The 25,486-nt window shown below is 37.1% G+C and overlaps 1 protein-coding gene across 3 annotated transcripts in view; it reads right to left on the reverse strand.

The window, feature by feature from the left end:
• The window catches only part of ARL15 (ADP ribosylation factor like GTPase 15), a 404,995-nt gene that overhangs the window by 229,927 nt on the left and 149,582 nt on the right, over window positions 1–25,486 (reverse strand). For all 3 annotated transcript variants that reach the window (XM_047731737.1, XM_047731735.1, XM_047731736.1), the window contains one exon: window positions 15,672–15,731. In XM_047731737.1, coding sequence (XP_047587693.1) covers window positions 15,672–15,731 — 60 coding nt within the window. The remainder of the gene's footprint in view (window positions 1–15,671; window positions 15,732–25,486) is intronic.

Here is a 25,486-nt window from a genome sequence, read left to right on the forward strand (position 1 = left end):
ATAACATATATTATAGAATATATATAATACATCACTTTGTTCTCAAATTGTCTCATTTTGTTAAATCCTGACTTGAAGTATTAGGGAAGGATGTTGCCCATTAGTCTCAGACAAAAGACTTGGTAGATAAAACCTCATTAAATTCATACCCTTATTCCCCAAAGCAAATAAAAAAATACATTTACACTCAAATTGTGACCAGTTTAGAGAAAGGAAGAATTAGATGGAACAGAAAACCCCAAAGTAATTATATTACAATCTTTTTAAATTACAATGGGAAAAAAAAATCAGGGAAAACTAACATGTGTATAGTCCCTTGATATTTTTTCCTTTTTCCTTTTTCCCTCCGCTGATCAGAGGGGAACCACAATTTAGAAATCTGAACGAAAGGAAGACATGGATGGAAAGGTTCCTCCAAGCAGAAAGCTGTATGTTGTCTTAGATCTGGGAAGTAACAGGACAAAGGAACAGTTTGGGTCCTACGTACAAGTCAAGAAGATATTTAATACCTAAAACACAAAGGACCACTATGAAGACATTCCAAGGCTCAGAAAAACAAAATATCAAGCCTACCTAGAACAGGGCTAGGAAATGGCATTTGACCTTAAAAAGAGGAAAGACGAAGTTGCTTGAAAAAAACAAAAACACATGAGCCATGACAAAGGCTGATAATAAATATTTAGAAAAAAAGGATCTTCCATCTGGGTAACTGGACTTCATCTGTATTTGTTCTTCTCATTTATTTTGCCCTGAATTGTTACTCTTTCATTTTAGGCAGAAACATGGGATTGGCTCTGGCGTCTTTCCTCTCAGCTCTCCTGCAAACATAGACTATTTTGAGGATTTGAAAAAACAAAGTAACCTCCAAGAAATTTAAAAAAGTAACCACTAATAAAACGATCCTATTATTCACAGTACAATTCCGATACACTTCTCTCTAAATTCCCCAGCATAACTGATTTTTCTTTAAGTCCTCGTCCAAATGCATAGCAAGAGTTTAAAATTCACAGTGGTAACCCACATAACAAACTCAAAAAGGGAAAACAAACTTTTGATGGAACCTTGAGAAAATGAATTTATATTCACCAATTTTGGAGGATGGGGAGCAGCAAGATTAAACAGATTTTTCATCTGCCCAAGGAGATCTAATGTCCTACAACTTGATAAATAATTGTAAAAATAGATGATCATATATAAAAGAGTATCAGCATCAAAGACCACACATACTGAAAAGAATACCACTGGGCTTTTCTATTGTAACGCCCCATACACAACTGACAATTAAATTAAGCCTCTGCATTTTTAACTTAGCAGTTTATATTAGGTCCATCCTTACTTACTGAGATACAATCTTAATTAGTAAGAGGAAAAATTCACTGACACCTAAAACTATTTAGGATGATTTTGGAAGAAAAAGGAAACCAAAATAAGAGAAAGAGGCTTTATATTTATACACCCAATTAAAAAAATACCATCACATTAAAGAACATGGCAGACCCCAAAAGAACTTGTTGGGATTGCTAATGGCAAAGTACAGAGAGAGAAACTATGTTATGTTCTACCCTCTTAGCTTATTACATATAGAATATTACCAACAACTGTATCTATACCAATCTTGAACAGGCATTTGGGAGACTTACAAAAATGAAACAGAGAAATGCAAATGAAAAATACATTACTTTTTATGCCAAAATAAGGTCTGTTTGGAAAACTTTAACCTGAGGTACAATCTGGATAGCCTAGGATCAGGTCAAGCAGATAATTTAAAGCTGTAAGGATTCCTGAACGAGAAAGGGTATTTCACCACCACACACAAAATGTGTTCCTAAAACATGACTTATTCGAATGTGGCTTGGAATCAGAGGCTTTCTAATATATTGGTTTGCTTTAGTGTTACTGTTCTCCCCTCCCCCAATCTCCAACTTCGTGTAAGACCTGGGTCTTACCCGCTGCACGATTACCAACAGGAATATTTTTCATAAATAAAACTGCTAAGGCTGGAAAGAGAATACTGTATCACCATGGTTTTGAGTATCCCTCTGGAATGAGCCACAACTGGTTTATTCTGAGAAATCGCTCGCTCTTTGTATAATGAGTCTGTCATATGAATTTCTTTGATTAATTGACGCTGCTGTGCACAGACAGATCAATCTGTCTTCTTTTATTAGCAATGAGATTTTTAAAATCTACACATTAAATTGATATATTTGATAACATCTTAATATTAGTTTTAACTGCTTACATATTTAATTTTAACAATTAAGCTACATATGATCATCCAGAAATTGATATTTTTCTTTGTGAAGTCTTTCCCCAGTCACATTTATTTCTTAAGCCATGGATAATAATAGCCTATTTAAAATAACTCTTTACTGGAAAACAATCCAAGAAAAGGACTTCTTGTAAGTTCTTCACAAAACATATTTTCAATTCTTTTGACCAGAGATATTTCTAACAGTATAGGATATTTTTAATAGTTTTACTGTGGTATAATTGATATAAGCTGCACATATTAAAATACACAATGTGATAAGTTTTGATACGTATGCATCTGCAGAACCATGACCATAATCATTATAGTAAGTGTATCTATCTATTAACTCCAAAATTTTCTCGTAACCCTTCAAATCCCTCCACTCCACACCCTCCAAGCCTCCTGTACCTATTCCTCAGGCAATCCCAGAAACACTTTGTCACTAATTATTAGTTTGCATTTTCTAGTACTTTCTATAAATGGGACAGAAGTTTACCCCAATATGGGAATACTACGTTATGGGTTCCATTTTGTCTAGCTTCTTTCAATTAGCATAATTACTCTGAGATTCATCCATATTATGGCATGTTCCTATAGTTCTTTCTTTTTTATTGCTGAATACTATTTCCTTATATAGATGTCACATATGTTTATCCATTCACCAATAAGATATTTGCGTTGTTTCCATTTTTCTTATTATAAAGTTGCCATGAACACTTATGTACAGCATTTTGTGTAAACATAGGTTTTTGTTTCTCCAAGAGTGGAATGGCTTGATCATAAGACTGGTTTGCATTTATCTTAAGAGGCTGCCAAAGTGTTTTTCCAAGTGTTGTACCCATTTTACATTTCTACTGGCAGTGAATGAGATTCTAGTTCTTCCATACTCTTTGCAGAATACTTGGTATATTGAGGCTTTTAAAATTTAGACATTGTGTGCGGGGGGGTTTTAATTTATATTCCCCTAATAACTAATGATGGTGAGCATCTTTTGCATGTTATTTATCTTCTTTGATAAAGGATATGTTCAAAGCTTTTGCCCATTTTTAAAATGTTTTTCTTATTATTGAGTGTTCTTTATATATTTTGGATACAATTTCTTTATCAGATACACGATTTCCAAATAACGTTTACTGAGCCAATAAATGGCCTTTTCATTCTCCAGTAGTGTCTGTCCAAAAGCAGAAGTATTATGAAATCCAATTAACCAATTTTTTCATGGGTCATACTTTCGGTGTCTTATCTAAGAAACCTCTGCCTAACCCCAGGTCACAGATCATCTTGTTTTCTTCTACAAGTTTTACAGTTTTAGGCTTTATATTTAGGTCTAGAATCTTTTTTTTTGGGGGGGGGGTATAAGGTTAGGGTAATTTTTTTTTTTTTTAATTTAAAGGTTTGAGAGAGAGAGAGAGCATAAGCGAGCACAAGTGGGATGTGGGGGCAGATAAAAGGAGACCCAGACTCCCCACTGAACAGGGAACCCAAAGCAGGGCTTGATCATGTCCTGAGCTGAAGGTAGACATTTAACTGACTGAGCCACCAAAGCGCCCAGTATTAGGGTAATTTCAAATCTCGTTTCATGTTTTTTTTTTGGTCTATCTGCTACTGATTCCTAATTTTGTTGGATTTTAGTCAGAAAACATACATGGTCATATATAAATTTTAGGGGTATTTTAAAAAAACATAACTTTTCTATTTGAGTGTAAAATTCTGTAATGATCAACTAGATCAAGTTTGTTAATTGGCTATTTAAATCCTTTATATATTTTATCTATTTGATCTACTGTCTTATAAAGAATGTATGGAGGGTGGGCACCTGGGTGGCTCAGTGGGTTAGGCTGCTGCCTTCGGCTCGGGTCATGATCCCAGGTCCTGGGTTCGAGCCCCGCATCGGGCTTTCTGCTCGGCGGGGAGCCTGCTTCCTCCTCTCTCTCTCTGCCTGCCTCTCTGCTTACTTGTGATTTCTCTCTGTCAAGTAAATGAATAAAATCTTTAAAAAAAAAAAAAAAAAGAATGTATGGAGGGGCACCTGGGTGGCTCAGTGGGTTAAGCCACTGCCTTCGGCTCAGGTCATGATCTCGGAGTCCTGGGATCGAGTCCCACATCGGGCTCTCTGCTCAGCAGGAAGCCTGCTTCCTCCTGTCTCTCTGCCTGCCTCTCTGCCTGCTTGTGATCTCTCTCTGTCAAATAAATAAATAAAATCTTTAAAAAAAAAAAAAGAATGTATGGATAAATTCGTCTGATTGTGGATCTTTGTTGGCTTTTTCTTACATTTTTCTCAGTTTTAATTTTGTATAGTTCAAAATTATGTAGATAAATACAGAAAGTTTCCTGATTACTCAGTTATCCTAATAGATCATCATGGAAAACTCTCTATTCTTAATGTTCTTTGTTTTGAATTTCATCTCCCAGTACTTTCCTTTCAGTGGTTTTCAAGGATTTCATTTCTATCTCTTTATTTCTACCTTGCTACGTTTTATTGTTGCAGAAGTATCTCTTAGAATCGATGTAGTTGAATAGGTTTATAATCAGTTTTTATATCACTCATTTAAAAGGGGAATTTAATCTACTTACATTTATTTTGATTACTGATGTATAGATGTTTTCTAGGTCTCATGACTATTAATTTTGCTATTTTTCCATTTTTGCATTTTGTTGAATTTATCAAATATCCTTAGCTATCTATCTTTATAGTGTATTTTCTTAAATTTTATTTATTAAAGAAATATTCTCTTTGGGCACCTTGGTGGCTCAGTTTGTTAAGCAACTGCCTTCGGCTCAGGTCACAGTTCTAGAGTCCCGGGATAGAGTCCCGCATCAGGCTCCCAGCTCCATGGGGAGTCTGCTTCTCCCTCTGACCTTCTCGCCTCTCATGCTCTCTCTCACTGTCTCTCTCTCAAGTAAATAAAATAATAAAAAAAAAAAAATTCTCATGTGGCACCTAGTGGCTCAGTCAGTTAAGTGTCTGACTTAAGCTTAGGTCATGATCTCAGGGTCCTGGGATCTAGCTCCATGTTGGGATCCCTGCTCAGCAGGAAATCTGCTTTTCCCTTTCCCTATAACCCTCCCTGCATTCACTCACTCTCACTTTCAAATAAAATCTTTAAAAAAATTCTTATGAACAAAGTTCACACGAGAAAAAAAAATTCTACTTGATCCCAATGAACTCACTCCATTCCCTAAGATAATTATTTTTTATATTAGCTGAATGTGTAAGTTTTCAGGTTTTTAAAAAATTCATTCCATGGAGATGTCATCCTACTTTCACTGTTTTAGTATTTACCCTTAATTTTTATTTTTTTTAATTCTTTTTTAGGATTTCATTTATTTATTTGACAGAGATCACAAGTAGGCAGAGAGGCAGGCAGAGAGAGAGGGGGAAGGAGGCTACCTCCCCAGCAGAGAGCCGGATGCGGGGCTCTATCCCAGGACCCTGGGACCATGAGCTGAGCCGAAGGCAGAGACTTTTTAACCCACTGAGCCACCCAGGTGCCCCTACCCTTAATTTTTAAAGATACATATTTAAATTTCAATCTTTCTTTTCATTATAATCTATAATCTAAAGAAAATATACTTTGATTCTCTCTACCTGACATCTCTCATGTTGAAATCAGAAATAACTCACTTGTGTGTTCCTGTGGTTAGAATTAATAATTTTTTTTTCTTCACAATATGCCTAGATTTACGTTTTTTCTTGGCCTCAGAAGACCCATTAAATTTGAATAGTCTTTTTTCACATTTGAGGTTTTTCTATTTTCTTTGGTTACTTTAATCTCTACAGTTTCACTTTACTCTCCCTTTCCACCTCTTAGAGGAATGTTAGAAGTTCTATTACCTATTCCTTTGGTCTTCTCAAATTTTTCTCATACTTTCAGAGCTGTCCTTTTGCAGGGTATTCTGAGGAAATTCCCTAGTTCAGTCCTTAGTTTTATTAATTTACATCTGAGATGTGCCAAGAGATATGTCACTTTAAATTTTCATTTCCCTAGTTCCATTAAATTACTTTTCATGAATACAAAACCCATCTCTCTGAATGTCTTCTTCTGATCACTCTATTACCTCTAGGTCCTTAGATACTTTTTCTTTTGATGGGGTAAGCTTTGTTTGATGCTGCTGATTTCCCTCATATTGTGGTATGCTGTGATTATATACTTATCTTTTGCTTGAGAATCTATGCCTGCCAGCTCTTCTGTTTACCATTGCCTACTTTCAGTGATTAATAGGGACAGACAAGTGGCTTCTCTCCCGTATGTGTGGGCTTCTTAACCCACCTGGCAGTCAGTATATTACTAGGACACTGCCTTGGCCTGAGTCTAGCACACACTTCCAAGATTTAGTTTGTGGGTAAACACAGCTGTTATCCACTACTTAACACAAGGGGAGAAGAAAAATAAAAGGCATGGCTCCAGATGTAAAGCCCCAATTCATAACTCTGATAAACTCTCTGATTAATAATCCTGATATATTTTCCTTCTACTTCATGTTTCCATGGCCTATATCTCAGTCTTTGTCATGTTTCCTTTCTTCGTTGTAGATTAAACCTGTGTTATAGATTTAACTTAAAATCACTGTCTGGTTTTTGTCATTTTATGAGATTTTGGCAAAGGAGGAGAATACACATTAAAAAAAAAACAACCTTCAATTTTCAGTCATAAGTATTATGTATTAGTGTATGTATTAAGAAGTTAACTTTATACGATAAAGTCTTTACATTACTTCTCACAATGATGCCATAAAGTATCAGTGAATTTCAAGTTTAAAATTTTCAAGCATTTTCAGTATAGAGCTTTTGGTAATACTTTGGACCTTAAGAAATTAAAACCAACACATTTACAATGCCTCAAAACAAATTTAATCCGTTCTATTTCGTTCAGTTCTAGGGTAGGTCAGAGCAGCTACAAATATATTACCTCCTGAACAATTGTCAAGCTGTCATTCTAACTATAGAAATCTAGTAAAGCTGTTTAATCTTTTCTATGAACTTTCATAATCTTTATGGCCAATATTACTCTTCCATCAAAAAAACCAAAGAAATGGGCTCATGACTATGTGCATGCACACGTGGGAATTATATCTTTAGGGGATGGCACACAGTATTTATTAAGTATTCACTGAAATGAATTTAATACAAAACACCATTGTGCTTCTGAAGGGCCTAACCTTAATCTAGTATCTTGCGGCATAACTTGGCAAATCTCTCTCCAGCCTGGAACTGCAGGAATGTTTTATATCACAATATGATAAACCCTTAAGATTACAGTGTGTTTTTTCAATTATTTCTATCTTTATGGACTGGTATGTTAAACACTGTTAATAGGACTGAGTACAAGATGCAATTAAGATCATACTGAAAGGAGAAAGAGATATTACAGAGGAAAAGAGTCTAGAAAAAAAAACAGATGAGACAAGTCAAGGAGTTGACAGTGGATATGGTTTATGGATAAAACAAAATTAGACCAAACCCACTGCCACTTCCATGACTTTTGTCCCAGATTGTTCCTAAACTGTCTTATCCTCTGCGACGTCTCCTTTGTCCTTTCTAGATGATCCTAACAGCATCTCGCACTCAATCCTATTATAGTATTTCCCACACCAGACTGTAATGCTTCTTGAAGTAAGCACAGTGACAAGTGACTAGTTCGTATTAGTAAATACCAACTAATTTAGTATTAGTTGGCATTTCATGTATGTATAGCTGTTTCACACAAACACAAAAAGAAAACAGATTTATTGAAATGTCTACTCTACCAAAAAAAAAAAAAAAAGGAAGTCCAGGTTAAATGAAAATAGAAAAATAAAGCATTATAATCATGCACAGTTGTTAAAGATGGGCTCTATGGTTCTTTGGGGCTACGGTGAAGTAGATACTATGGGTTTCAATACAATAATTCTATTGTATCAAACAGGAGAATGGTTATCAGCATCCTCAGCTGCTAGAAAAGCAAGCAGCCTTGGAAAAGTTAAGAGGCTTGCCCAATATCCCATGGCTTGTTTTTTTTTTGTTTGTTTTGTTTTTTTTTTTTAAGATTTTATTTATTTTATTTGACAGAGATTACAAGTAGGCAGAGAGGCAGGCAGAGAGAGAGAGAGGGGGAAGCAGGCTCCCTGCTGAACAGAGAGTCTGATGCGGGGCTCGATCCCAGGACCCTGGGATCATGACCTGAGCCGAAGGCAGAGGCTTTAACCCACTGAGCCACCCAGGTGCCCCCCATGGCTTGTTTTGATAGAGAAAAATACTGGTTTCTTGACTTGCAGTGTTGTTGCTGCAACACCACGCTGAAACCAAATACACGATGAAAATTCACTGCTATTATGGCAAACCCCTGGGAGAAACAGAAATATCTATTGTCTTCTAAAGGTTAGGAAGCTCAGAACCCAGCGTGAATGTTCTGTGAGGAAGTTTGGTAGAGTTGGAAGATATGATATGACCTGACTACCCCAAACAGGAATCAATGGGTGAGGGAGCTACACTAGATGCACATGAAACCCCTCTTTTCAAGGCACATGAAACCCCTCTTTTCAAGGCGGGGGTGGTCAAAAGGCCAGGACACTAGTTTCTTGAACATTGTGGGCATTTATGTGTGGTGTATGTATTATAACTCTGTGTGTGTGTGTGTATATCTGTATATTGTCTTAGAAGAGTGAATTGTTAAGTACTATACAAAACTATGACTGGGAAGGCAAATTTTTAAAAAATTTCCTAGGGCATTTCTCCAGAAGAAAACAAAAATTAAGGTCAGGTCTACATCAGCCAGTAACAGACTTCTGGGCCCCCAGATTCATTTATTTGGCTCGGCTAACTATTTGGCTCAGTTTTCCCTTAGCAAGTGTAAAAAACGCTTGAACACCACCACCCTGGGATTCTGTTCAACCAATTCAGATAGCTGTGGCCTTTCAACTCCCATCCAAGTGACTTGGCTTTATCCCAATATCATTTCCCCTAGTAGAGCCTAAGCCTAAGTGAGAAAGTACACAGCTCAGAGAGCCAGGAGTTAACTGGCTGTTCCCATTCCAGAAAGGTCTGGTTCTTCTCCTAGATAAGGAAACAATACTATATCAAGAAGTTTCGATCATTCAACGTATCACACTGGAACCACAACTATAAAAACAGAATTAGTGGAAATACCACTGTCTATCTTAAAGCATCTCTCGAGGAGCTTTAGGCAACTATAGTTTTCTTTTCCAGCCCAATCCCTTGGGAAATAAGTAGTGATGATTTATTAAAACTTACATTTTGCAGATAAGAAAACAACAACAAGAAGTTCAAATGCACAGGGGGACAGAGCGCCTTGAGGCCACACTCTACTTGCTGAACCTCATTTCTCCGTTATAATTCTATACATCAGATATGGAATATGCATGCACACTTGTGTGTAGCTGACTATAATTTAGCAGACAGCATGATTGTAAGGGATACTGTGGACCTGGCCTTCTTCAGGCCCCCACTCTGTGCTGTCATGTTCCTTTGCCAGTGTCATGGTTTCCTGCCACCTCATCCAGAGAATTCCATGTTTGGAGACATCTAAACGAGTTTCTGAATGGCAAGCTGTTCTCTCCTACACCACCAAGCAATATTTTAACTCCACTGTCCCTTAAAGCAATGTGGCAATAATGTCTTCCAGCCTACCTATACTGTTTCTAATATTCAACCAATTTGATGGTATGGTCTTGATTCCTCCCTCTGTCTGTTGGATGGCATGACTCTCAGAGGCAGTGACAGTAAATTCATAGGTATTTAGCTGGGTTTTTTTTTTTTTCTTAAATAGGAGGTGGTAGTGGGGCTATGGAGGTAATAATCATAGTATATATAGGACAGAGAGAACACATCAAGTGAAAGAGCTACTTTTCCTTCTGAATTAAGTTCTAATATAAGATTCTAAAGGAAGTAAGCTTTATTTTGGTGAAAGACATCAAATGGCCTGGGTATAGAAAGCAGAAATTAAAAAGATGAAGGCAGCAGTGCCCCCTGGGTTGCCTGTCAAGAAATTTGCCCTGTACAGTTTCCGGAGAAATTAAGAAATGCAAATAACCTGGACAGATTAACAGCACCCGAAGATAACTAGCAGGATACAAAGAAATAGCACCTTTCACTATGAGGAGGCGGTGTACTCCTTCAGGCAAACAAAGAAACAGGACAGAGTCAACATCTGTTTCATATAACAGCTTGGCTGCGGAAAGAAGCAACCTTTAAAAAAAATGGCTTAGCTGACAATCCTCAGAAATCATTCAATCACTATTGCAGGGGCTGAAGTAAATGGGTAAGGGAACACAACTTGCACTTTTCCACACGACCCTCACCACCTTCTGAGAAAGAAAAGTTGTATTATCTTTAGAGGGAAAAAAAGTGGAAACAAAAATCTTCATGAACTTTCTTTCTGATTGACAACTAGCAGCAAATACTGAAGCACAGAAGACAGCTCACTGCTTTTTAGCTTTCGCCTTTCTGAGTGTCCACGGGGAAGACAAGACTGCCAAAGAGTTGACTGGGTGGGGAAACGACTCAGACATAACTCATTAGAATATCAGAGGGAGAAAACAAGTCATCTGACAAAACCAACTACGGTTCCAGAATTCAGTCAAGGAAAGAAAACGGAATATTATGATGTCTAGATCCTCATTGATTCATGGTAACAAACCAACCGTGTTAAGAAATGAAAATTTCCTCTCTGGGCTCTATCGGTGTGCAAAGGCAATTTCAAAAGCAAGAGAAAACTATCTCCGAGTGCATCTGTAGATTTAAGAACTGGAAATTTCTAAAATGAAAAATGACCAGAACTGGAAGGTCACTGCAGCGGGACTGGTGCTTTCAACTCAGCTAAATGGCAGATGCTTCATCCACCTTAGTACTGTGGTTACAATACATAAAGCCAAACAGAATGATAGCAATTAGGAGGCATTATGATAGAAGAGATTTTTCAGGTGGAAACTGAAACCAGAGGGAAAGGTGATAAGGTACATGAGACAAAAACATTTAATATTAACACGTGTATATGCCAAAAACTATGCAAGGCTGCTAACCAGAAGACTCCAAGGAGGTCCCTTCCCTGAGACTTCTCAGTTTAAACAGGCTGGGGGCAGGGGGAGATCACCTTGTCCATAAGGGAGCAAGGCATGACCACAAAGAGAAAAAGCAATCAATATGTGACTTGGGTTATTTCGAGACACCTTGGGGAAAAGGCTTTATTGAAAGGTGTTTTTTTTGAGGGGGTGGGGGATGGAGGAGGGGAAGGGTGTGATTACAATATAAATTTTCCCAAAATGTTAGCTACGGGCCAGGCGATTTCTCAGTAGCTGCCTTAGGTTAATTTAGTCCTCACAATGGTTATATAATGCAGGAATTATTATTGCTACATTTTACAGATAAGGAAGCAGAGATACAGGAAAATGAACTTGCCTAGAATCCTACGGAATGGTTGGGCTTCCTCTAATAGGAAGAAGGGAAATTCGCTGAAAGATTCATCCTTCTGTCTGGTCAGGATCCTGCTAGGTGTCTTGTATGACATCAAGAATAACCAACAGCACAAGACAAACAGTAATTAATTAAAACTAAAAAAGGATTCAGATTAGTTTCAACAAAAACCTCCCAAATGAAAGAATTTACAAGAAAAAGCAGTGCTGGATGGTATTAAAAATCCCTTCAAGTATTGAGGGGATTAACCTAGGAATTCGTTCTAGGCCTGTAAATAGTAGTATTTGGCTTTCCTCAAGGAGAGAAGCACAGAAGAGTCACCCCTTGTGTCCAACAGCTCGCCTATGCAAGGACTGGGCGTCTACCTGCCACTATAACCACTTCCTAGAACTCAGCCTCGGGATGTGATATGTACTTAATAAATATCTGTTGAGTAAATAAAAAGAATAAAAATATGAAAATGATGTGTTTGTACAAGCCTTGAGATAGACTGAAAAGTTGAGGTTACAAGTGATTCAGAAGCCAGGCTGGAAGAGATCAGAAGGGAAAGAGGACTCTAGCAGGGAGGGGAGTCAGAGCCCGAAGTGAACAAGAGTCTGACGTGGAAGTCAGAGAAAATGAAGGACAGAGTGAACGACAGAGACAGCGGCAGGTAACACGTGGAAGCACTTCTCTTGCGCCAGGCATGGGATAAAGTGTTCCACGTAGAGAATAATTGGTTAAGTGCTCAGATGCACGCTGACCTCCTCCCAACAGCCTTGATCAAGTCACTCAGTGCCTGGCTGTCCTGTGTCTCATCACCTGTGAGACAGTCATAGCACCTACTCATTAGGCACGAAGCTGCGAAAGTGAAATGAGAATTTCACTGGAGGGAGAGAAATGGGGATAAGCAAAAAGAAAAAACATTTAGAGTTTCAATTGCATGTAAATATAGGCATCATCAGTGCAGCCTGGTGGGTATGAGAGCTCAGTCGAGGACAGCAAGTCATTCTCAAAATAGTGAAAATGGACCCTGAACATATACCATCAGGCTGGGCTGATTAGGTCTATGTTTGCGTCATGTCTTACCTTGACCTTTACCCACCCACCCTCAGAATTTCATTTTCCAAAATTTCATTGATTCCAAATGTTTGTTTTCATGAATGTCTCCATTAAAAAAAAAAATCACGAGTTTCTTCAAGACAAGGGATATATTTTAGGTATCTTTCATTCTCAGCTCCTAGAATCTTGCTTGATATACAATTGTGCTAGAACAACTGCATGAATGGTAGGGAAAGACCACATGAGAAAATCTGAGTGAAAATTTTAAGAGTTTTTGGGTGAAAGATACAGGAAACACTCTCCTAAGAGAAAGTTGAGAACACAGAACTATGTAAGTATACGCTATGCATACAAGTTTTATATATGCACAGACATGAACATCTATCAGCTGTGTATGTAAACAAACTTTCTTAAGATCTCCCAATAGTGACTTTCATTTAACTCCACTGGTCAATGTTAATTCATTTCATTCCGTTTCTTACTAGATAAGGAATACAAGTTCATGCCTTGTATTTTGAACGAGTGAGATGTTTAACTTAAGGTTTAGAAGCAGGATGATGGAGAGCCTTGGAACCAGCTGAAAGGGTTTCTCCTCCTGGCAGGGAAGTGCAGGGGTCATGCCAATCTCCTGAATTAACCTACCATAAACAGACCCATCTGGGCAACCCCTAGGCCAGCGACATCATGGCACTCAGTACTGCTAACTACCATCTACCATCTTGAATTGCTCCCTTGATTTCAAGACTTTTCCCTGGATCACACAACCTGATTAGACTTCTGAGAAACCCTCTATTGTTACACAAAGGGTTCGTATCTTCACACATTGATCCTAAAACACTCTGCTCTTTCCTCTTGAAATTTTCAATCAAGCTACCTCCTCTCAAGCAAATGGACTTCAGTTGGTTACAAATCTCCCTAAATGCCACGTACGTGTGTATTATGTTCGGAGGAGTTTTTTACCACATAAGAGATACCCTGAATCCTAGGAAAGCTACACTCTTCCCATGGGTTAGCCTATTTTCCCTGCCTTCTTAGGTGAGACAGAGCCTAGCATGCAATCCTCTTCCAGGCAGAGAAAGCCCTCATAAAGTATTTATTAAATAAAGGACTTCGTAAAGGCACAATCAAGGAATCAACTCCCTCCATAGCTTGCCTTTGAGCATTCAACACAGGACACACAATGAGATTCTGCTTGGACAAATCACTTTCTCCTTGAAACAGTCTCCTGACGGAAAACAGAATGACTAAAACTGAAGGGGTAGAATACCACATGCCAAACACATTCTCATTAGCCTGGAACTCATGTACCTGTCCCAACCCTGGAAGTTTTAGCTTTTACCTGTATCTCAAACTATCACAGAATAACCATCACAGGAACTAAAATATTACCACCAAACTTTATGGTACCCTCTTTATGCAATGGTACCCTCATTACTGCAATTGTCAGGGCAGAGGTTTTTCAGCAAAATTAAATTTTGTCTGGGAATAGACAGAACGTCCCCGTCCTGTAATTTTTCTTTTATTGTACTGAATTTCAGTGTAACAGTGGCACCTAGTCCAGGCTACAAAAATTCCCTGAAGCGTTCACTTCTGTTGTCCAGACACATTCACTACCTGTATCATCCAACTACCATCTATAATAAACGCCTTATCAACCAATCTAACAGTTTCTTACACCTGAAGGGGGTTCAACAAAAGTATCTAGCCTAGTAGTAAAATCCTTATGAAGTATCAACCACATTGAAAACCAGTAAAATTCTCAAACCATACATTTCGATTCCATGGACTTTTACAATATATTCTCTGACTGTAATTCTATGGTCACTGAGAAGCAGTCACTAGAAACCACAAAGTCGTATTAAAATATTCAACCTAAAAGAGCAGTCTTTTGAAAATTTTAATGTAGAAAAATTATTCCATGACAAGAACACTCATACTTTAGAATTTTTACAGTCATTTGACAAAATCAGATGCCTTAATGGATAAACCAGAATTTATCAACCATGGTTGATTTAAATATTAATGCTACGAAAGTCAAAGGTAGCTATAAAAAAAGACTGAGAGAAGTAAACTTGTCCTAGATACAGCTCTTTAAAACTCCTAAGAAGATGAGCTAATACATTAGGGAGATAAAAATAAGGTGGCATCAAACACTATTAAAATGGCATAAAGTTTATGTTTCAATTGCATCAAGTTAAAAATAGGTCAGTTAGAATGAGCTTAGAAAAAAGTGGAGGAGGGGAGAGGTCAATATCACAAAGTGATTAAAGAGATGGAAGAGAACTTTCTTCTAAGTCATTAAACTCACCAATATGACCTGAACTTCACAGCACTTACCATTTTCCTGTGCCATTAGAGAATTTAGTAGGTTCACTGAATTGACTGATTTCTTTGTTAACCTATTTACATGGGTTAAGACCCTGACTGACATAAAACACAACCAAAAAATCCCAGACAGAGAGTGTAATGAAAGAGTGAGTGATGTATAGTTTGGGGTACAGCCTATCCAATAAATGTGCTTGACCAGCAAAGAACCCATTGGCAAAGATTTATTATCGGAACAAATACATTCTAAAAAGATCTAATACAACAGTATGAATACAAACTACTCTAAAATATAGTTCTTTGCCCTCCATAATGCATGGCTTATCTTTCTGTTATATTAAAACTCTCTTCACAACTTTTTGATCAGGAATAAATTTTTTGAACAGATAAAACCAAAGGATATGTACCATATGAAACAGAACCAACAGCATGGTTCTCTATTTAAAAAAAAAAAAAAAGTTTATTACTTAGAAGTCTTCAACAAACTTTAAAACATATAAGGAGAAAGACATATCTCTATTGCCAAAGGAAAAGGTAAAAACGAATCACCTGCTAGAAGAACAATTTTTAAATTACATGTAACATTAATACCAAATTAGCACAAATTTGAGCCAGACACAGAAAGGATTTTAAATGTTATACCTCCAAGTTCCTTTACATTCAAGATGGCATTCTGGAATGGCACTGCTTTTATACTAAAACCTAAAATTAAAAAACAAAAACATAAAAAAGGAATTAGCATCTTTTCTTTTAAAAATACATAAAATGCTCAAAGCCTTTTAAGGTTGATTAAGAGCCACTTTTTATAGCTTGTATTTATGCCAGAAATAATTCAAGATACATTGATAATACATTATCCTCTTCAAATTCTCAAAACACTGTTGTTTGTTACACCAAAATCTAACTCTTTTTCAAAATACTGCCCTATTCTTTAATATGTTATGTCACTTGTAAATTTTATCAGTTGTGAGAAAGACATCTGGAAGTACAGAGAAACTTCAAAGAAAATACTAGATCTGTGAGGACCTTTGCATCTAATTCCTAAAGTTAATTGTCTCTCACATAGAACTCAGCAACTCTAGAGATTAAGGTACCTAAATTATAACCACCTTATATTAGAATTACATAGGATTTATGTCAGAATTTTAAGAACATGGTTAATATCATACATATATTTTTCTTAAAAGTTAATCGTAATTGTCTACTTATGAATAATCATTTTATAATACGCACAGTAAATGATTTCTATTAAAATATATTGAGAGTATAGTTTTTTTAATTACATATTTAGGACTTAATTAACTATTATCATTCAAGTCATGATTGACTTCAACATATCTGGTTCACAGGTTTTAGTATAAAAGCTTAGCAGGTGGAACATACATGCTTATATACCTACATACATACACCAAAAAATACACTATTTCTGGAAGAATCCACAAGAAACAAACTAGTGAGGATCCCTGGGATAACTGGGGATGTGGAGGTCTTTAAGTTTCCTTTTGTTTCATTTGAATGAATGAAACATTTTGCTATATACAAGGACTTTTTAAACTAAAAGCCATAATTTTTAAAAGTTAATTTATTTGGTAATTTCTAACCACTCGGTCTAAGGTTTTACACATCAGTATGTGCAATTTGACAGTAATTTCTTAGAAAAGAGAGATGATGACTTAACAGAATCAGATACAGAAATACTTTAATTTGAAAGAAGTCATAAAACTATGATAGATGCCTGGAAAGGTAAAAAGATACACTGTTTGCTGTGGATAAGAACAATTCTTTTGCATGGTTCTGCCTTACTGTATAAAAACAGAAGTCAATATGTATCTTTTTCTATTCTGCCCCATTACTACCACTCTTTTGATATTATGTTGTCCCAGCACTTTAAAATTCTATATAGTATCTTCCACTTAAGGCAGGGAATATCACCTAATGGTTAAAAAGGTACTTTGGAGTCAGAACTAGGTTCAAATCAGCTCTGTGACTGTAGGCAACCTACTAACCTTGGCCTTCATCATCTATAAAATGGGAATGATAGAATCTGATAGACTCTACCTCGTGTAGTTATAAAAATGATAAAATATATGTATTATGTTTATCACAGTGCCTGACACAAATAAGCATACAATATATGATTGCTAGCGTTCTCTATCCACTGGTTGTGTATTGATGATTTCATCATTAGCTATGCATGTCTCTTGCCTGCCTCAATAGTATATAGTATATAGATACTCATATAGATACATATATTTATCTATATACTATATATATGTAGTATATAGTATATATTTCTCTTAAGAGAAATCCTGGGGGCTTATTTACTAATCTACCTAGCTAGAGCTACAGATATTATCACTGAATGAAAAGTACCATTATTAGAGAGACGAAATTGTGAAGAGTCGAAATTTGTGGTCTAGAATGTGAATGTTCACTGGGCCCTCTATGGATCTTCCCAAACACAGCCCTCCCGTGTGGGTTGTATGCAGACTGACACAGTCGCCACAGCATTATAGTTAATGGTATGTGCAGTCACTGAATCTTAGTAAGACAGCAGAAGGAATGAGGAGGCAGCCCCGTGTGGCTGAAGCATTGGCATGTACGTGAGCCTGCAGAAAAGCCTCTCCAGGTGTCTGGCCTCTGGGAAATTAAGGAAAGTCAGTGCCAATCACAATATTCCTGCTGGCACCGAAATCTGCCTGCAGGAGACGTGGATGTCTAGAATGTATCTACCTACCTCACAGGGGTGTCATATGAATTAAAAGGCAATGATTGTGAAATTCTGAAAAAGAAAAGCTCTATGCAAATGTTCAGTAGTCTATCAGTGGTTACGCTCAGGATAACTCAAGTATGGATTTTCCAGACAGATGAGACAGGCTCCAACTTTGAAAAAGACACAGTTATGGAGCACAACAGCAATATTTAATTTGCTGTGAATCTTAAAAGCTGACAACATGCAGGTGCCCAAGGAAAGGAACAGCCTTTCAGAAATTGCTGCACCCATATGCAAAACACGACTTTCAAAATTTATAATCCAACAGGCAGATTATATCATTGTTACCCTCTTTAATCCTCACAGATATAATAAATTGACTGCAAAAATGTCCTCAAATGTTCACGCTAAGCAAAGTAACCTAGCAATGTTATTTATGGGCATATAAATGTTTCTGCAGAATACACATGTTTTCTCTCCAAATAGAACATGTGTGGCTAGATTTATACTGCAAACGTATATACAGTCTTCCATTTTCCTGTCTTCGTATTTTTACAGTATAGCTGTGGTAATGAATGTTCAGAGGACAAAGCCTCCATAATCAGTCCAGAAAATAAGAAAAGATGTACTACACATGGAAGAGAAACAATTTTAAAAAAAAATTTTAGTCATTCTAAATGTTTGCAAGGATTAAGAAGATTTAAAATTTAAAGCCACACTTTCAGTTCACCAAAAGGGTAACCAAGAAGGGTGACTATCAGATCAACTCTATTTATTCTTCTACATTGGGTTGGGTGAAGTCAAAGGGTGGGGGGAATATTAATATTTAGTAGGGATATAAAGGTCAAACCATCAAAATACTTTGAGGAATAAAAACCACCAGGAGAGCATGAGCTCCAAAGAAAGAAAACCTGGGTTCCAATTCTGGCTCTACCATTATCAACTGAACAAGTTACTTAAACCCTCTATGCCTCAGTTTCCTCATCTGTAAATGAAAACAGATGGTCCCCAGTGCTATCAAGCGTTTAGTAAATAAAACTAAGATTTCAAAATACAAACAGTCACCAATTGACTACTAGAGGCTTTAAATTTCTCCCAGTCAAGATCACATGTGGTCTCAAGGTCTGTTACATCACAAAAGCAGTGGTAAAAATTAAACATACAGAACTGAAAACATTTGAGGACTATTATAAACTACACATCTGGTGCCTTCCACAGCATTTCCTTTCCCTCTTTCCTCTTCCCTAATTCCAGTCAACAAAGCTTGTTGATTCCATCTACAAAACAGTTCTCAAATAGGTCCACTTCTCTCCATAACCTTGACCAAGCTGCCACCACCATCTGGACACCTTTAAGAGCCTCCTAACTCAACGCTTTGCATCTACTGTTGGTCTGCTCAGTCACCTCGACACATCAGCAGAAGTGATCATCTTGAAATTCACATCTGTTCACATCACTCCCCCCAGCTCACACCTTCAGGTAGCATCTCACTACTCAGGCTATAGTTCAAAACACCTACTGAGGCTCGACCTGTCTGGTTCTTCTTTCCTTTTCCAGGTTTATTTTGTATCATTTCCCCTCATTTTCATCTTTGGTTCCGAAAACAAGCTACGTCCTTTCCAGCTCAGGGCCTCTGCACCTTCTGCTCCGTTAGTACCCTTTGCCCCTCTGGCAAACTCTTCATCCTTCAGCTGTGGTTTTAACTTCACTTCATCAGGGAAGCCTTCCATGTTGTTCTTGAAATAGGCTGATTTGGCAGGATCCATGTTCTTTCAGTATTCAGTACTGCTATGTAATTTTCACGGATGATTACCTATCAGTTTCTTTGTTTTAAGGCCTGTTCCTCAGTTAGAAGCACATTAACATGATCTCAGTTATTTCTTTAAAGATCTTTGCTAAGGGTTTTTATTTATTTCCTGATTTAACTGTCAGAACAGTCCTAACACCAGTACTACTATTGAGGAGGAAAGTGAGCCAGAAGGCCTAGGTGCCCTGCCAAGACTACTAAGTACTATCTTCAAAACTTCACCCCAGGTCTTGTCACCAAAGCTCTACACCTCCTCTGGATACCAACAACCTGACTGACTCACAGGTCTTTGTCCAATTTTGAACTAAATACTGGTGAAACTGATGGTCAAAATACAACCCACTATTCTGCCTTGTTATAAATAAAGCAATACGAAGAACAAAAGTTAAGCGTTCTTGGGGCCACACTACAATGCCTTATTAATGGAAAATAATAAAAATAGCTTGAGTTCGGAAAGTACTTTTTCATCAGCATTAACAAAACCAGGAACTTAGGAGGGGAGAGAAAAGGTCCACCTTGGCCGTGATACTAGGCTTGATCACTCTTCCTTGTCCGCAAAGCAGGCAACCTCTGATACTGTCCATAGGCAGTCACTGTGCTGATGTCCTTGAAGTCCTAGCCACAGCTCTCAGACTCACCAGCCACAATTTTCCTTGACCTTGAATCCCTTCCATCTGCAAAATGAGTGGACTAGATAAGCTCCTTGAGGTTTCGTCTAGCATTAGTATTCCATTATTTATATTAAACAAGAAAGAGGAAATAACAGTAACAACGGAGTCAATCATCAATGGCCTCTAGTATTTGGCTGAAAGCCTTGTGGGCAGGTCTCCCCAGACCCCACTCAAACAAGTTGATGGCTGAAGCCTAAGTTACGCAGTCATTTTTTCCTGGCCTCTCTAAGCTACATTAGTAAGACTGAAACCTCCCCTAAGATTTAACCCCACAAATTTTAATAAATATATGACTTGGTAACTCTTTGGGGAAATAATTGTTTGCATAGACTTTCAGTTTTTGTCTTTTAGTCCTTAAATGCAGCAAAACCTGTGATACGAGGGAGATGGATGGGACATTTTTTAATGCAGGGAAAGCATTCCCAGAATTGTAACAAAATTAGTTTGGGGAGTGAGGCTGGTCTATTTTTACTCATTGTGTGGAACACATGAGTATCTTACTTGGATCTACAGCCCAACTACCCCCCCAACCCGCCAACACACAGGTCTGCACACTTGCACATGGACACTTAGTGTGTACTTCTGAAATTCTTGGATCACTTTAACAACTGCTAAAGGCAAAGGCATTCCACAGATCTGGTGGCTTTGACCTAGACCAGGGCACGATTTACGCCATGGTAATTTTGTGACATTTGGACAATTCTTCCAGTGTAGTGAGATTCTTCTAAATGTGATTTCGGTCTCCTAAAAACAAATTTAATCCACTGGCATTTATTATTAAATCCACAATCCTTTAGCAGATAACAAAATTGGACTTTCTAACTTGTTTCTCTTGGTGACTTAACACATATGCAGCAAATATTTAAGTTTCTAAAAATACTTCATTCAATTTTTCATGGACATTTTCCACATTTCTGTCAAATTTTCGTGATCTTTTTCTATTTTAACTACCACTCGACTGTTTCCAAGTGTAGTAGTAAGTATCAGTAGAAGAGATCTTCAACCTTTTTCAATTCCAGGTGCTAAGCTTTCTCCAGGTTACACCGCTGTATTATCTCAAGCCTTTAAACTCCATTCCTCCACTTCAGAGTCTCTGTGTAATCAACAGGTCAACAACCCTTTTATCAACAAATTCCTCATGCATCTCCAGTCAAGGAATTCACTCAGGACAGAGATCACTTTTGTTTCTCGACCAAGGTGCAAGCTTTCCAATCGCTCTCTGGAGGGTTTCTTGGCCCTTTAAGTTTTGACAACTTAAGTATCTTCTAAAAATTATGTCAAAGGTAAAAGATTGCTGAAGTTAACCATCCAATAAAGTTTGGACTCCCTTTGCTTCTGAAGAAAGAGAAGACATTCCTGTCTTGCTAAAATTGGATGGATATAATCTTTCTTGTTATGCTTTTATTTTAAGAAACAAATTCTCAAAGGTAGATTTTCTTTTCAGCCCTTCCCAACTCTTCCAACAAATATTTTACTTTTAATTGGCTTGCTATCAAAGCATTATAAAGAAATAATTTAAAATAACAAAATTTCACATATAATTCAGCCATATCAGAGCACAGCTATTTTTACATGTTCTTTTCTTGCTTTTCATTCAAAGGCACAGTTCAATTTTAAAACAAACGTAAATTTTTTTTTTTCGCAGAAGACTTTTTCTCTAATCTATAATCTTTTCAGTGGAGGTACTTCAATTTAATTAATAAACTCCCTTGCTATAGGAAGTTTAGAGTTTTAGTTATACAAGTATTATGAAGAATCACTCTGTGAATATGGTTTCTTTGACATTACATACTTAAATTCTCAGTGGCATAGTTGCTAGGTGGAAAGATGTTAATCTTTTGGCAACCTTTGATTTATATGAATAATTGCTTTTCAAGAAAAAGGACAATACCAATCCCAATCCCACCACTAATGCATACTACCACAATCTTACCAAGCGCTGGGACTCATCAGAAAGCAAAACCAATACTGGTAAATTCGAGTATAAAATTAACATGTTTCTGGTTTATTCTCTAGTCAAGTTGAATTTCTGGACAAGTGGAACCTTTCCCACTTACTTCTTTGCCATTAATTCTTTTTATGGAATTATCTTTTAATTCATTTATCGATTGCCTTCTAGGTACTATTTGTAAATACAATTTAATTACCCAAGTGGGCCAGCCATAAACTCCAATACTTGTTACAAATATTTCTCAACAGCATTGTTTCCTTTTTTTTTTTTTCCTTATAAACATTGTCTTGTTTATAAACATTTAGAATTGCTGGAAAACGGAGTTGGTGCCCTTGGTCTCTTCCTTCGTGCGTCATTCCCCTCAGCCTCCTACAGCTGTTCTTCCATCTTCCACATTAAATGTTCACATGCACGGGGGCTTTCTCACTTCATTTTTTCCTCTAGTTATCTTCTCTTACTGTCATTTATCTTAGGACCTTCCTTCCACCTCCTCTGTTCTTCAATTACACACACACACACACACACACACACACCCCTTATCTAAACAAACAAAGACCCAGGAAGTAGGTCTGAACACACCAGTCATGCTTATCTGGAACTCCAGGGGGGACTGTTTTTTTTTGGTCCACTGAACTTAAAATCAGCCTGTTTGGCTCTTCTCTGCTGCCTTTCTTTCCCCCTTTCCTCTGTCATCACTAATTATTTTCTCCATCCTCTCACCCACCTTCATTAGCTACAGTGAACACACAAGATTCAACCCATAAGCATCTACCCCTTCCCTCCTCTACCCTTCCTCAGGCCTCTCTTTCCCAAGCCAGCCCTTCCTTTATCATGATGGAGCCCCTTCTCTGAGTCATATGGAACCTCAGCTTTGTTAAGAAAGTCTTCTCTAGGCGCCAACATTTTCTTATACTTTTCCATCCTCCTTAAGCTACCTAACAGAACTTTTCCTTTCCCTAACAGCGCCAACCAGGACGAGCATGGGTTCTTTATAATGCTTTTGGACCATGTTACCATAGCCTTAATAATTTCCCACCTGAGGTTGTGGCATCTGCTTACACACGGACCTCTGCATTTCCATTTATCAATTTTCAGAGAGTCCGGTAATCAAGCTTAATGAATTCAATACTTGGCTGACGTTTGTCCATCACACTCTTCCTACTTCTATTCTTAGAAATATTCTCCACATTAATGATCAAGGTATCCTCCAAATTTTCAGATCTCCAAGATTACCAGCTCTAATTCACATCTGCAGTCTCTAATTCATGGATATAAAGTTGTAGATTCCATCGAATTTCTACATAGATGACTGTGTCATTTGCAAATAAAGATAGCTTTCTTTATTTCTTTCCAATCTGGAAGCCTTTTCTTTTTTTCACCTAATGCCTGTTAGAGTATCTGCTACAATGTTGAATCAAAGTGTTGAGAAGTGTCTTCTTATTTTGATCTGAGCGGGAAAGAAGTCTTTCATCATTAAGAATGCTATAGGGGTTTTCACAGATGCCCTTTAACAGTTGTAAAAATTCCCTTTTGTTGGTATTCTGTAGTTTTATCAGAAATTGAGGATTTTGTTTGTATCTGAATCATTTTTTAAATTTGATATTATGAATTAAACTTTGTGGGTTTTTGAGTGTGAAATCAACCCTGCATTCCTAAGATAAATGCCACTTTGTAATATACTAGATCTGCTAAATTTATACTTTTTGCATCTGTATTCACGAGAGGTATTGCTATGTAGTTTTTTTGTAATGTCTTTGTATGGTTCTGGCATTAAAACTTACTGGTCTTACAAGTTTTTCCCACCTCTTCAATTTTGTGGGAGGTATTATGTAGGATTGGCATTATTTTTTCATTAAAATTTGATAGAATTTACCAGTGCAGCTGACTAGATTTCAAGTTTTCTTTTTTAACTATGACTTCATTTCCATTAAACACAGATCTGAGTTTTCTTTATCTTCTTAAATGAGCTTTGATGGTTTGTCTTTCAAGGAATTTTTCCATTTAAATTGCCAAATTTATTGGCATAACATGGTTTATAATACTCTATTACCCTTTCAATTTTTTTTTTTAAAGATTTTATTTATTTGACAGACAGAGATCACAAGTAGGCAGAGAGGCAGGCAGAGAGAGAGGAGGAAGCAGGCTCCCTGCTGAACAGAAAGCCCGATGCTGGGCTCCATCCCAGGACCCTAAGATCATGACCTGAGCCGAAGACAGAGGCTTTAACCCAATGAGCCACTCAGGTGCCCCATACCCTTTTAATTTTTATAAAATCTCTATTTATATAACTCCTCTTCATTCCTGATATCAGTGTCTCAATATTTTTTCATGATCTATTTGAGTAGAATTGAAAATTTCATTCATATTCTCAAAGAAGCAGGGTTTGGTTTCAATTATTTTCTCTGTTCTTTTTCACTGAGTTCCACTTTACTTTGGTCTTTAGTATTTCTTTTCTTCTGCTTTACTTTGTTTTTAATACATTCTTCTCTTTTAGTTCATTAAGGTAGTAACTGAGGTCACTGATTTGAGGCTCTTCTTTTCTAACATAGGTGTTTAGTGCTGTAAGTTTCCTCTAAAGTCCTGCTTCAGAGGCATCCCACAAATTCTGCTGTGTTATATGTTCACTCACTGAAAAATGCTTTATAATTTCCCTTTGGGTTCTTCTTTGATCCATGGGTTATTTAGAAGTGACTTGGTATCCAAATATTTGGGGATTTCCTGAGAAATCCTCGTGTCATATTCAATTCCGCTGTGATTCGAGAAGATACTTAGTATGACTTGAATCTCTTTAAACTTATTGAGACTTGTTGTATATCCTCGAATACGGTCTAATTTTCCACTGGCACTTGAGAAGAATGCCTTCCACTGCCAGAGTGTTTTATAAATGTTAATCAAGTCAAGTTGGCTGGTAACACTTTTCAAGTCTACTCTATCTTGGCTAATTTTCTTCTTACATGTTGTCAGTAATTGAGAGTATTAAAATCTGACATGTGGGTTTGTCTATTTCCCTTTAAAGTTCCATCAGTTTTTACTTTGTGTATTTAAAGCTGTTAACAGTTATGTAAATGTTTAATACTTCTATGTTCTCCTGATTAAATGATCTCATTATAAAATGAACTTCTTTATTCCCAGCGTTATCTTTTGCTCTAATATCTACCTCTTCTGAGAGCATAGCCACACCAACTTTCCTTTGTAGCATGTACTTCTTTTCCCAACCTATTTGTGTCTTTATAGATTTGTTTCAAGTCAGCATAGAGTTGGGTCCTATTTGTTATTTACTTTTGTTTATTTAATCTATTATCAATCTCAGTCCCT

The sequence above is a fragment of the Lutra lutra genome, chromosome 5, assembly GCF_902655055.1.
Source record: "Lutra lutra chromosome 5, mLutLut1.2, whole genome shotgun sequence".
Lineage (NCBI taxonomy): Eukaryota > Metazoa > Chordata > Mammalia > Carnivora > Mustelidae > Lutra > Lutra lutra.